At 36.8% G+C, this 12,511-nt stretch overlaps 1 protein-coding gene across 1 annotated transcript; it reads left to right on the top strand.

Moving 5' to 3' along the window:
- The first annotated feature begins 6,451 nt into the window (after positions 1–6,451).
- On the top strand, positions 6,452–7,996 carry LOC112199303 (BAHD acyltransferase At5g47980). Its single transcript, XM_024340338.2, has one exon. The coding sequence runs from the start codon at positions 6,453–6,455 to the stop codon at positions 7,785–7,787; it is 1,335 nt and encodes a 444-aa protein (XP_024196106.2). The 5' UTR covers position 6,452; the 3' UTR covers positions 7,788–7,996.
- Positions 7,997–12,511: the final 4,515 nt, after the last annotated feature.

Below are 12,511 nucleotides of genomic sequence, written 5' to 3'. Positions count from 1 at the left end.
TCTTAAAGTTTCCAATTGCTTTCCATCACATAGGGTTTCAGAAAGAAACAAAACCCTAGGTTTTTCCTATTTGATGAGGTCGACCAAAGCCCTCCATTGACATCGACCAACAATCCCCCCCCCCCTGCAATTCCATTCTAAGATTCTATAGCTCATTATGAAGGATCGCTAAAAAGCATTGTCGTGCATGGTAGTCTCCGCAAAGGCTAAGAGTGAGTTTGCTTTGCTAGGGGTTTTCTGGGCGAGGAGCAATCATTTTGGATTTTTGATTTGGGTGTATGATTCAAACTAATAACTTTTTACTTATAAAATAATTAAAAATGCCACTAGACCAATGAAATTGGGCAACGATTACTTGCTTTCAATTGCTGTTTTTTTTTTTTTTTTTTTCACACATTACAGTTAATATTATTACAAAGGCATTGCCTGACGACAAGTTCCTCGGTTCCAGTTGCCCAATGAACTTTCAAGAAGGGTTAAGCAACATTCCATTAACCAGGAATGTTAGAGTTAATACATTGCCTAACTAATCTTATCCTAGTTAATCTTGGAGTCAATACTGTGCCTAACAGATCGATCAAATAATCCTAGTTAATGTTAAGAGTTACTATGCCTAACATATCGATTATCAAATTCTAATTAATGTTATATATAGCTTGGAGTCAATACTGTGCCTAACAGATCGATTATCAAATCCTAGTTAATGTTAAGAGTTAATATGCCTAACATATCGATAATCAAATTCTAATTAATGCTATATATAGCTAATATTCTGCCTAACTCCATTGAGTTAATGGGTCTTCTGTGATACGAACTATAATATAGCTTCCACCTAATGAGATTCAGGTTTCATTATCTTCACCTTATCAAGACTTCAACACAAACTATAATACAATATGTCAAAGAAGGAAAAAAAAAAAAAAAAAAAAGAGACTAAATAGTATCATACGTACACAGCCCTTTTTTATTTTATTAAAGAAAAATATTATTTTTTAGGTAAATTTTATTTACACATGCTCATTTATACACATGAAAGCTCCTCTTTTTCCCGTACTCATGAAAAAATAAGAAACCACATGCAGAGTCTCTCCCTATCCCTTCCGTTGTTTATCTTTATATTGTAGATATCAATCTCTTTCATGAAATCATGTATCTTCTGTTTATAACAAGAACCAACTATGCCGATTCAAATTTCAATCATACATGTATTTCTAATTAGTTGTGTGATATGATTATAGCACAATTAGCTACAAGGACGTAGGATTAGTGGGTTGCCAGGGCTATAGGCCCGGTGGTTTGTCATTTATATTAATACAAAAACTTAATAAGCCTAGCTCACTTATATATATATATATATATATATATATATATATATATATATATATATAGACACACACACAGGGCCCTTCTAGTGAGGGATCCTTTTTTTGGTCTTTTATAAGGATATGGCATTAGACCAACTTTTCGATCATATTTTCACATCTTAACCATTCAGTTTTTAGGTCCTAATGTATAGATCACTTCTGCAAATTTTCAGCTAATTTGATGATCGTTAAGGCATCCAAAACTGCAATTTACCATTATAAACACGAACGGTTCTGGTTCGACAGATTCGGTACGCTCGTGTAAATTGCAGTTTTGGATGTCTTAATGATCACCAATTTGACTAAAAATTTTCAGAAGTGATCTATATTATGACCTAAAAACTGAATGGTTAAGACGTGAAAATATGATCGAAAAGTTGGTGTAATGCCTATTCCTAGATCCCTTAGTGGAAGCCCTCTATATATATCTATATATAGATATATATATATATAGATATATATATATATATATATCTATATCTATATATATTTTATCCAAAGTGGAGTTTCGCTTTGAAATTAAAGTGTGAACTTCGAGTTTTTGGTCGCTTTTCGGTTGCATATCCACATTTTGACTGTTCAGTTTTTAGGTACTAGTGTATAGATCATCTATGCAAATTTTCAGCCAAATTGATTATCGTTAACGTATCTAACTCGCTTAAACCAATCGACAGACTGAATCTGTCAACCTGGACCGTATTAGCTTTAAGGAAGTAATAAATGCCTTAAAGATCATCAATTTGGATGAAAATTTGCAGAGATGATCTATACACTAGCACCTAAAAACTGAACGGTTGAGATGTGGATATGCGACCGAAAAGCGACCAAAAACTAGAAGTTCACACTTTAATTTCAAAGCGGACCTCCGCTCTGGATAGGATTTGATATATATATATATATATATATATATATATATATATATATGTATATGTATCCAGTGACGGACGCAAGAATATATATCTCTGGGGGCAAGGTGGAATAGACTCATTTATTAAAATATTTGCACCAAATGGGAAGCAGAGGAGTGCAATCAAAGAAACAGAATTTAATAGATTATGATGCTCAGCCCTTCAACTTGGAAAAATAATGTTCAACAGTACAAAAGGTTTAACAAAAAAGAGAGCTTGCAGGAGGAAGATTAGCCAAATCAATTTCTACGCGAATCCGTTTTGATTTTTCACTCTCTATGAGGGGTGATGATAACTCGTCTGATGCTTGTTTAAAGAATCTCTCTATCTTTAATCTTTCACAGCTGCAATTTTAATGGAACAGAGTAATTTAATTTAATCAACAAAGTCATTGATTTGGAAAGTAAACTAGAAGATGAAGAACTTACCTTCAAGATCATCAATCCAAGACTGAGTTGTAGAAGGGCAGAGATTGCATGAAGACACAAAGAGTTGAAGTCGGACTCAATTGAAGAAAATCTGGAAGTATTGAGTTTGTTGTTTGGGGCAATGTTTTAAATATCGGTATCTTCATATCAATTGGTAATTTGAAAAAAAGAGATATCAGAAATATCGGGGATAGAGGAGAAAATATATCGTTTTTGAAAAATGTCAATTTATTAGAAATTTAGAATTACATATAAATACATATAAATGTCAATTTCATCTACATCCAAAAAGAGACTCTAGGCGGTTGAAAAGCAGCTCACTGGTCTATAATCAGACAAAGACATGTGACCCATATAGTGCGAATTGTAGTGATTAACATGATAGTTATAGATCTCTTTAGAGTTGCCGATTATTTCCCCTATAAGGGGATAATAAGGATGAACCCAACTGGATGACTGATCATATACTTCTCCATATTGATTATATCCATAAGCATCATAACCAAATTGATTGTTGACTTCATGAGATTCATTTGAGATCCCACTGCGCTCTGTGCCTAAACTGATAGAGTCAAAACTTAAGGCAATTGAACAAACATCAGATGGGGTACTTTAATCATCAGTTGCACCTCTAGTCCTCCTCCCATATCGGGTCTTCTCTTGAGCACCATGACCAGATGTTCTCACTCTGTGGTCTTCATCTTGGGTGGTATGATCAAAATTACCTTCACAGGTAAATTGGTTTAATGCTCCATCCACAGAAGATTGTCCATATTCATATCTTTCACCTCCACCACCTGTTCCGCTTCCACCGTCTCCACCATCATCAGAACTATTTGGAGTTGCTGTACCACCCCACGCATCATCACTATCTGAATTATCTTCTGGGTTTTTAACAACTTCTTCATATAAGACTCTCTCTACGTTGATTCCAGCATTAGTTGCAGTTTCTACTACTTGTGGAAGAGGTCTTCCAGTTTCTACAGTAACTTCATTATTCCTCACTTTTTCAAGATGCATAGTCAAAATTTAATACTCCATACTCTACACTCTCTTCTCATCATGTCATCCATATATAGTTCCTTGACTTCCTTCTGCACTGTCATTTGGCCTCATTTGAATAATTGAACCTTTATCTTCTTTCTATTATTCAACTACAGAGTTACAAACTACATACAGAGTTATAGACATAGTCACAGACTAGATAGTACCAAATCTCTCCTCACACAGATTTGCATTTAGAGAATTGCTTCTCACCCAAAATCACCTTGAGGATATTTCTCCTCACCTAGATTTGCCTTGAGAGGATTTTTTTCCTCACCTAGATTCGCCTTAAGGGGATTTTCTACTCACCTAGATTCACCTTGAGGGGATTTCTCCTCACTCAGATTTACCTTGAGAAGATCTCTTCACAAAGATTTTCATTTAGAGAATTACTGAGTTTTTTTATTATTTTTATATCAAATTTTACAGATATTTCTTCACTTTATAGGGAATATATCGTAAATATCTAATATATAGGGGATATTTGACGATGTCGGAGAAATTTCATAGAAACTGTAGAAGATAAGATATTTACCCCTCAAGATATATCAGTCAATCGAAAAAATGAGATATCAGGGGATATATTAGAAATATCACTTTTAAAATCCTGGTTTGGGAAATGGAGATTCTTAGTGGAGCAAAAAGAATGGGAAATGGGGTCGTATGGGTCTTTGGGAAAGGCAAGCTGCACGCCTTCAGCCTTTACATATATTTAATTACATATGATAGTGCTTTGGTGAAACAGAACAGCACCATACATCCATACATATCAACAATTAACTATCTATTATATATTATATAAACATAGCTGACATAAAATATAAAAAAAGGATTTCAGTTGCCAAATGTCAAAAGCTGACTGGGGGTAGCCCCCACTCATCCCTATGTGCGTCCGCCACTGTATGTATCATGGCCGACCTAGTTTTTAAAGTCAAAGTGATCTAATGAATTAAATTGTTCAATCAATAAATCCAGTATATCATTGGAAAATTGAAAGTTCAATCAAAGAATAAAAATAATGTTCTATTCAAAAGGAGGAAAAAAAAAGGGAGTTTTTATCATCAATGGTGTCTAAACTTTTTTACACCAGACAGAATGATACTCAACTTTCAAAAGTGATCAAAATGATATCTAAAATTTTAAAAATAAATCAACTTAATACCTCAGCTTATTTTCCATCACTTCTCTATTAAAATTGATCATGTGAGGTGCATGTAAGATGTTTTGTGGGGTTATAATAGTATTTTCACACAAAAACTATTTTTTACTTTGTTGATTCTCTTCTTCTTCTATTGTCTACCCCTTTCTCTCTCCCCCCGCCCCGCGTTTTCTTTTTTTTTTAGAAGGTGGGAAACCTTATTTGTTTCTAGGATGGTGGAATTGAAATTGAATGGAAGATTTTAATTATATAGAAAAAGAAGATTGGGTTATAGATGGTTGATGGCCCCTCTAACCACAAATCACTTAAATTTATGGGTTTGATTTTGCATATACGCATCTCTATATTCAGTTTCGAATTCGAATTCTACAAAATTTTCGAATTCGAATTAGAATTTTGTGGTGCCATCGGCGATGCGGCGAAGGAAGCCCATCGGCAGTGGCAGCGGAGGAAGAGGTGGGAGGCGAGAACATTGTATTTTCACGTGGTTCCATTGCTTAATATCCATTGATCCAACTGCTTTTACATAAACAAAAAAAAAGCTTGGGTTATAGATGCCATATGCTAAAGGAAGATGATTGAGCTAAAGTCAAGCAATCACAAGTAAAGAAGAATTAAACTTGGATAGTTAGGTTGTAGATGACTAGATGCAATATGGTGATTGCAACAGAACGAGAACAGAAAAAGAAAAAGAGAAAAAATTAGAGGATAATACTATCATTTCCAACTAAAAATTGAATGACATTGTGTATATACCCTTAATTTTAATAGAGATGTGATGGAAAATGGACGGGGGTATGAAGTTGATCAATTTTTATAAGTCTAGATACCTCTTTAATCACTTTTGAAAGTTGGATATCATTATGTCTGGTGGAAGAAAATTTTGACCCCAGTGGTGATAAATACCCTAAAATAATTCAAATAAGCAAGCCAAATCCCAAAAGAAGTAAAAAATTTCTTCCAATCTCATACAACAATTGCATTCTTAGGCGGGTGATTGTTGTGTCTCTTATGAGTTGCGTAGGTGTCTAGGTCATGTAGTTTAAATTTATATTTGTTCTTTAATTTTAATGATAAAGTGTGCATGGAAATTTTTTAATGAGTGTTATTTGCTAGGAATTTTCTTCCCGGTTAGGCCAAAAAGGCAAAGAGTGTTTCTTTCGCTTTGGGGAGCTTAGACTATGGTGTATGTAATATTCTTGCAGTAACTCTGTGAAGTCATGAGAACATATGAATATCTATTCGCTTAAAAAAAAAAATTAGTGTCTTCCCATAACCAAAAAAAAAAAAGTTATTTTATTCTCTACTCTTTGCGTTTTACGAAATCTTGTCTTTCTCGAACTAGTTTATTTGGGTTAATTTAGCATTCATCAAGAGTGTTTTTTCTTTCTCTTTTCTCAAGTTCTTTCATCTAAATTTAAATTTTAGTTCCAAAAGTTTTAATGGTCAGAAAATGCATACAGAAGATGAGAGAAATTGACATCTTGCACCATCATATGCCTTTATATAGATGAACTTTTCATTATGAAACTCATGTGTGTGGAGCAGCATGTGTTCAGAAATGAGGGTTGAAGTGATCGATAAGGAAATAGTTACGCCGTCATCTCCTACTCCTCACCACCTTACAACTTCCAACCTCTCTGTTTTTGATCAGTTTTTGCCAGACTTGTATGTCCCCCTACTTCTCTTCTATCCCAACAATAGTACTATTAATCATAAGGGCAATATGGTTGACCACCACTACTCTTTGATTACTGAAAGATCCAAGCTTCTGAAAACTTCATTATCTGAAACCCTCAGCCGCTTCTATCCTTTCGCAGGAAGAATATTTAGCCACAACAATATTCTTTCAATTTGTTGCAATGACCAGGGTGTGGCATTTATCCAAACCCATGTCAACTGTCCCATATCAAAGGTTTTGGAAAAGCCCCATGCTGGGATGCTAAATCAATTACTTCCAAATGACATAGAATCAACATTTGAAAGCACGGGCTATCTCCTACTAGTCCAAGCCAACTTCTTCGAATGTGGCGGAATTGCAATTGGGGTTAGCATTTCACATAAGATCGCAGACGGCTTCACACTCGGAACATTTATCCGTAGCTGGGCAGCAATGGGCCTTGTCACTGATGTAGTAGCTCTTCCAACTGCAGAATTTGGTGTTGCAGCATCTCTTTGGCCACCACAAGATTTATCCATCAAGTCATTGCAAACTTCTAGGGAATATGTTTATGAAGATTGTCTAAAAAGAAGATTTTTTTTTGATGCCTCAAATATTCTACGTCTCAAGTCTAAAGCCGCTAGTGCCATCGTTCCAAATCCAACTCGTGTTGAAGTAGTGTCAGCGCTTATTTGGAAATGTGCAATGGACGTATCAAGATCAAACTTTGGTGTTATAAGGCCAGCAATGCTGTTTCTAGCAGCAAACATGCGGAAAGTATTGGGGCATCCCACTTTAATGGGAAATCTTTTAGGATATGTCCCAACAAAGACACAAGAAAGTGAGGCAACTCTTCAGAGCTTGGTTGCTATATTACGGGAAGGCATTGAGAAATTTAAAGTGAATTATGGTAATGGAGTTAGCGGAGATGATATCTGCCAACATTTCAAAGAGCATGAAGATTTAATGGGTAAGAATGATATAAATAACTATACATGTAGCAGTTGGTGCAGGTTTGGCTTCTATGAAGCCAATTTTGGATGGGGAAAGCCATCGTGGGTCACTATGCCAGGTATGCCAATCAAGAATGTAATTATATTGATTGATGCAAAAGATGGTGAAGGCGTAGAAGCGTTATTGAGTTTTAAAGAAGACGACATGGCTATAATTGAAACCAATAAGGAGCTGCTTGCATATGCATCTCTCAATCCTATTGCTATTTAATATGTAACCCCTGAAAAAAAATAATGCCTCCTCTTGTGTGTGGATGAAAGCATAGTGGAGTTTCTTATGCCAGGAAATATGTTATATAAAGAAGCATATGCTTATTACTAGTAACATTGTTTAGTTTCTATGTACTTTTCATATCAGCTTCCATGTTTAATTTGCAGTTGATTCATTCATCTAAGTTGTTAGTTTTGTTTAGATTTAAAGTTTGCTAATCTGGTTATGTAAATGTTTTGTTCATTTCGTAAACTCTAAATTGTTCTAAATCAAATGAATATAATGGAGTACTTTTTTATAGCATTTTTAGCTTACATAGTTTTTTTTTTTTTAAAAGATCATATTTCTAAGCTATATAATAGCTTATCGTGCATGTTGCGCAGTTGATGTGTTAGTCGATAATAAGTAGATCTAAAATGAACGGTTTCCAAAGAATGTGGTTAGCTAATTATTTAAAATGTGATGTATGGAAATGTGCAATGGAAGCATCAAGACCAAACTTGGGTTCTACAAGGCCAACCATCTAGATTCAAGCCAAAAAGATGAGGAAACGATTGGACTATCAAAAGACTTATTGGTTAGAAGAGGACCAGTATGGTATCGGCCAAAAGGTCTTCAACGGTCAAGTCAGTGTTTTATGTTTGATGTAGGATTTGTATGTATCTTAGTTTATGTCGGATCAACTTACTAAAGACTTATGTTAACTTAGATGAGTGATGGAAAATGATGAATATATATAGGAGACCCTATTTGGGAAACCCTAGAAGGTGTGTCGCCCTAGTGGGATTGCCTTGAGGTCCAATGGAGAGCTTCCCAAAACCTTTTGGAGTTTCATCATGTAGTTGGGTCGGATTGCCATCCTACGTGGACGTCGCTGAGCATACTTAGCTGGTAAGTCACGACATACTCAGACTTGTGTTAGGGCCTTTAGTCTGGATTGGACGAACCCGAATGGGAACCATGGGTTGTGCATTGGTCTTTGGGCCAGTGCACAAGGTAGTTGGGCTTAAGTTCCTTCCTCTATAGGGAGGTGTTCGATTATTAGACTTGGTCCACATCCGTTGCAGATTGGTTGTGGGCTGAAGCCCATGTCTCGTAGAGATGTTCTGGTGATTATTTTCATGATATCCAGGCCAAGATTGCTTTCGGGTTTATAGGCGTGGCCCATTCCCTGTGAGGGTAATTTTATCTTTTCGAAGTATTGAGTTGTTCGACCCAGAGCTAGTGTATTTTGTGGCTCAACATAGGGAAACCCAATTAAATGGGAAATGCTGTAGGATTGTTGGCTGCAGCAAAGACAGAAGAAAATGAAGCCAATCTTTAAAGCTTGGTTGTTATACTTATAAAAGGCAGTGAAGAATGTAAAGAAGAAAATGGTAATGGAGTTAGAGGGGAATAAATATGCCAACTTTTCAAAGAGTGAGGAGATTTAATGGGAAAGAATGATATAGGTAACTACAACTGCACCAATTGCAAGTTTGGCTTCTACAGAGCCAATTTGGATGGGGAAAGCCATCCTAGGTCACTATCAGAGATACACTAATCAAGAATACCACATCAAAAATTTTGAAAAAGCACGATTATGTGGTTTTATATCAACTTTTCCCGGCTAATATAGTACCCACACAAGAAATCGTAGGCTACCTTTTAGTAGTCCAACTTCTTTGAAAGAGGTGCAATGCCAATCAGAGTCCATTTTACATAAGGTCATAGATGCTTTTACGTTGTTAATGCTCAAGATTCAAGGGGTTGCATGATCCCTTTAATGCAGACACGGGTCTGGAGCCTCACCTGATTTGGTGAGGGGAAGCATCAGCGTCACCTGTCAAGTAAAATACACTAGTGTCAAGAGCGAGACCGCGGTTGGCAGTCTTCACTCCTCCGATGCCTAACTCAGTCAATGTATTAATGTTGATAAGGTAACGTTAGGTAAGCAATAAATATGTAATCAATGAAGAGAGAAAGAGAGACCTTTTATAGGTGAAGTGAGGAATGATCTTCGCTTTGTTTCCGATGTGGGACTGATATGATTCACTTCTATGCTTTCGAACCTCTCTAAGAGGTCATATTCACGCTGCACATGGCGGCACGTCAAGACACCTTCCGGCCTGAGGCTTAGCTCATGGGCAAGCTTGTCGTACAATAGGTAGTAGTAGTAGCAGTAGTAGTAGTAGTAATAATAATAATAATAATACTAGTAGTAGTAGTAGTAGTACTAATAATAATAATAATAATTTTTTTCAAAGGAAGAAAAATGATTTACAAACAAAAACCTACCCAAATCATTTGATCTAGTGGCATAAGCGTCTCCTTTACAAGTGGGAGGTTATGAGTTGAACTCACAATAGATTAGTTGTTGCATATGAATTGTTTATTTGATAAAAAAAAAAAGACCTATACTACAACCAACTTCTAAAAAGTAAAAATCGAAAATAATACAAACAGATATAAGTGATGAACATTCCCACCAATAAGAGCATTCTAAATAATGTCTCAAAAAAGCCAACGCAGCTGTCACAAAATTCACTTTAATATGAAAATCAGACTTAAGCGATCCACAAGAAGCATTAGTATGAAAAAGGTATCTCCTAATTGCTAATCACGTGGGACAAACCAAAATTCAAAAGCACCCTAAAACAATTTTCGTAATTTCTACAAGATTTAGTTTTTTCGTTAACAAAAGATCAATACTAAGCACCACCTTCTTCTTCAGACTAGGCCTGGGAATTGCTTACCGAAATACCGAAACCGAATCCGACCGATCCGACCCAATACCGATCGGGTCGGTCTGAAACTTCAATTCCACATAATACTGATCCGACCCGAACCGAATAGCATGAAAACGGGTCAGCCTCGGTATGGGTCAAATACATACCGTTTTGACCGACCCAACCCGATGTTCTAATATTGCGCACGACTTGTCGTTGATTTCAGCCCTAAACACCGCGTTCTGCCGTTCGAGCCTCTCTTCTCCAGTTCTCCTCCATCGAACACTCCCAATTCGCAAACCCTAAATCGAGCCTCTCTCCTCCTCCATCGAAGACTCCCAGAGTCCCAGGCCCCAGCCTCTCAACCTCGCACTCGTCTCTGCTCTCCTCCATCGAAGACTCTCAACCTCTCACTCCTCCATCGAAAACTCCCAGAGTCCTAGGCCCCAGCCTCTCAACCTCGCACTCGTCTCTGCTCTCCTCCATCGAAGACTCTCAGCCTCTCACTCTCACAGTCTCAGCCTCATCGAAGAACCGAGACCGAAACAACAGCTCAACCTACTCGATCCAAGTCTCCTCCATCGAAGACTCGAAGGCTCTCGCTCTTCTGTCACTCCTCTACTCCATCGAAGATCAGAAGCTGTCGCTCTTCGCTCACTCCTCTCTGCCCTCCTCGAAGATTCGAAGGCTCTCGATGGGAAAACTGGGAGTAAGTCTCTCACTTTCTCAGATTTTTCTGTTTTCATGATTGTGTAGCAGCATGATTGTGTAGGTTGATTTGAATTTGGGATTGTGTAGCAGCATTTGAATTTGGGATTGTGTAGCTTGATTTGAATTTGGTCTTCTGCCCAGCATGATTGTGTAGGTTGATTTGAATTTGGGGTTGATTTGAAATTGGGATTCTGTAGATTTGAAATTGGGATTCTGTTGATTTGAAATTGACAATGATAAGATGGTCTTAGTTATTGATTATGCCTCATTTGTGGTTGTCTGCGGGTCACAAGGTCACAAATGGTTTGAGGCTCTGTACTTTCTATTTTCGTGTTCATAACTTCATAAGCTGCATTGCATATGAATAACCTGACTGTTGTGTAATCGAGTAACCTGACTGTTGTGTAATTTACTTGTTTCAGTTTAAAAGCGGTAAGAAGAAAGCTCAAGTACAGAAAGGAGGAGATTCTAGTCTAGTTGTTTCTTCAACTGGTACCTCTCCCTCAATCCCTGACAGAGCTGAAGAAGATGTCACGGATGGAGGAGCTCCAGCTTCCTCATCTGACAAGGTTAGTAACAATCCTCGAGCTGATAGAAAACGTAGTTGGGTGTGGGAGCACTTTAAGGAATATAAGGATGTAAAAGTCACTAAAGTAAAGGGTCAAGTAGATATTGTAGAAGAATTTAGGAGGGCTAAGTGTATATATTGTCCTAAGGGTCCTCTAGGAGACTATGCTTGTGATCCCTACAAAAATGGGACTCAAGGGTTGATTAGGCACATAAACAAATCATGTAAGTATTATCCCGGAAGGAGAGCGATAGATTAAAAATCAGAAAGTGCTTGCTGGTGATAAAAGTAAGGGTAATTCTATGAAAATGGTAGCATTTAATCCTCTTGAAGTTATGAAAGCATGTGTTGAAATGGTTGTAGTTGATGAGCTTCCTTTTAGCTTCGTTGAAAAGCAAGGGTTTAGGCATTTTTGTCATGTTGCAGTGCCAATGTTTAAGGTCCCTTGTAGGAAAACTTTGGTTAAAAATTTTCTTACATTGTATGATAAGACAAAGAAGAAGTTGAAAACTGATTTAGCACACTATAGGGTCTGCCTAACCACTGACACTTGGACAAGTGTTCAAAATTTCAACTACATGGTGCTAACTGCACACTTTATTGATGATAAGTGGGAAATGCATAAGAGGATAATAAATTTTTGCACTATTTGTAATCATAGTGGGAATTCCATAGGTCTTTTGATTGAGTCATGTTTGCTTCAGTGGGGGATTAGCAAGGTTTTAACCATCACAGTA

Source organism: Rosa chinensis, chromosome 4 (assembly GCF_002994745.2).
Source record: "Rosa chinensis cultivar Old Blush chromosome 4, RchiOBHm-V2, whole genome shotgun sequence".
NCBI classification, from domain to species: Eukaryota; Viridiplantae; Streptophyta; class Magnoliopsida; order Rosales; family Rosaceae; genus Rosa; species Rosa chinensis.
The sequence above is the reverse complement of the archived record's forward strand: the minus strand, read 5'-3'. Positions and strand labels throughout refer to the sequence as shown.

Excerpts from the sequence above, each read along its gene's own strand:
- LOC112199303 (XM_024340338.2), top strand. The coding sequence starts at position 6,453 with ATGTGTTCAGAAATGAGGGTTGAAGTGATCGATAAGGAAATAGTTACG.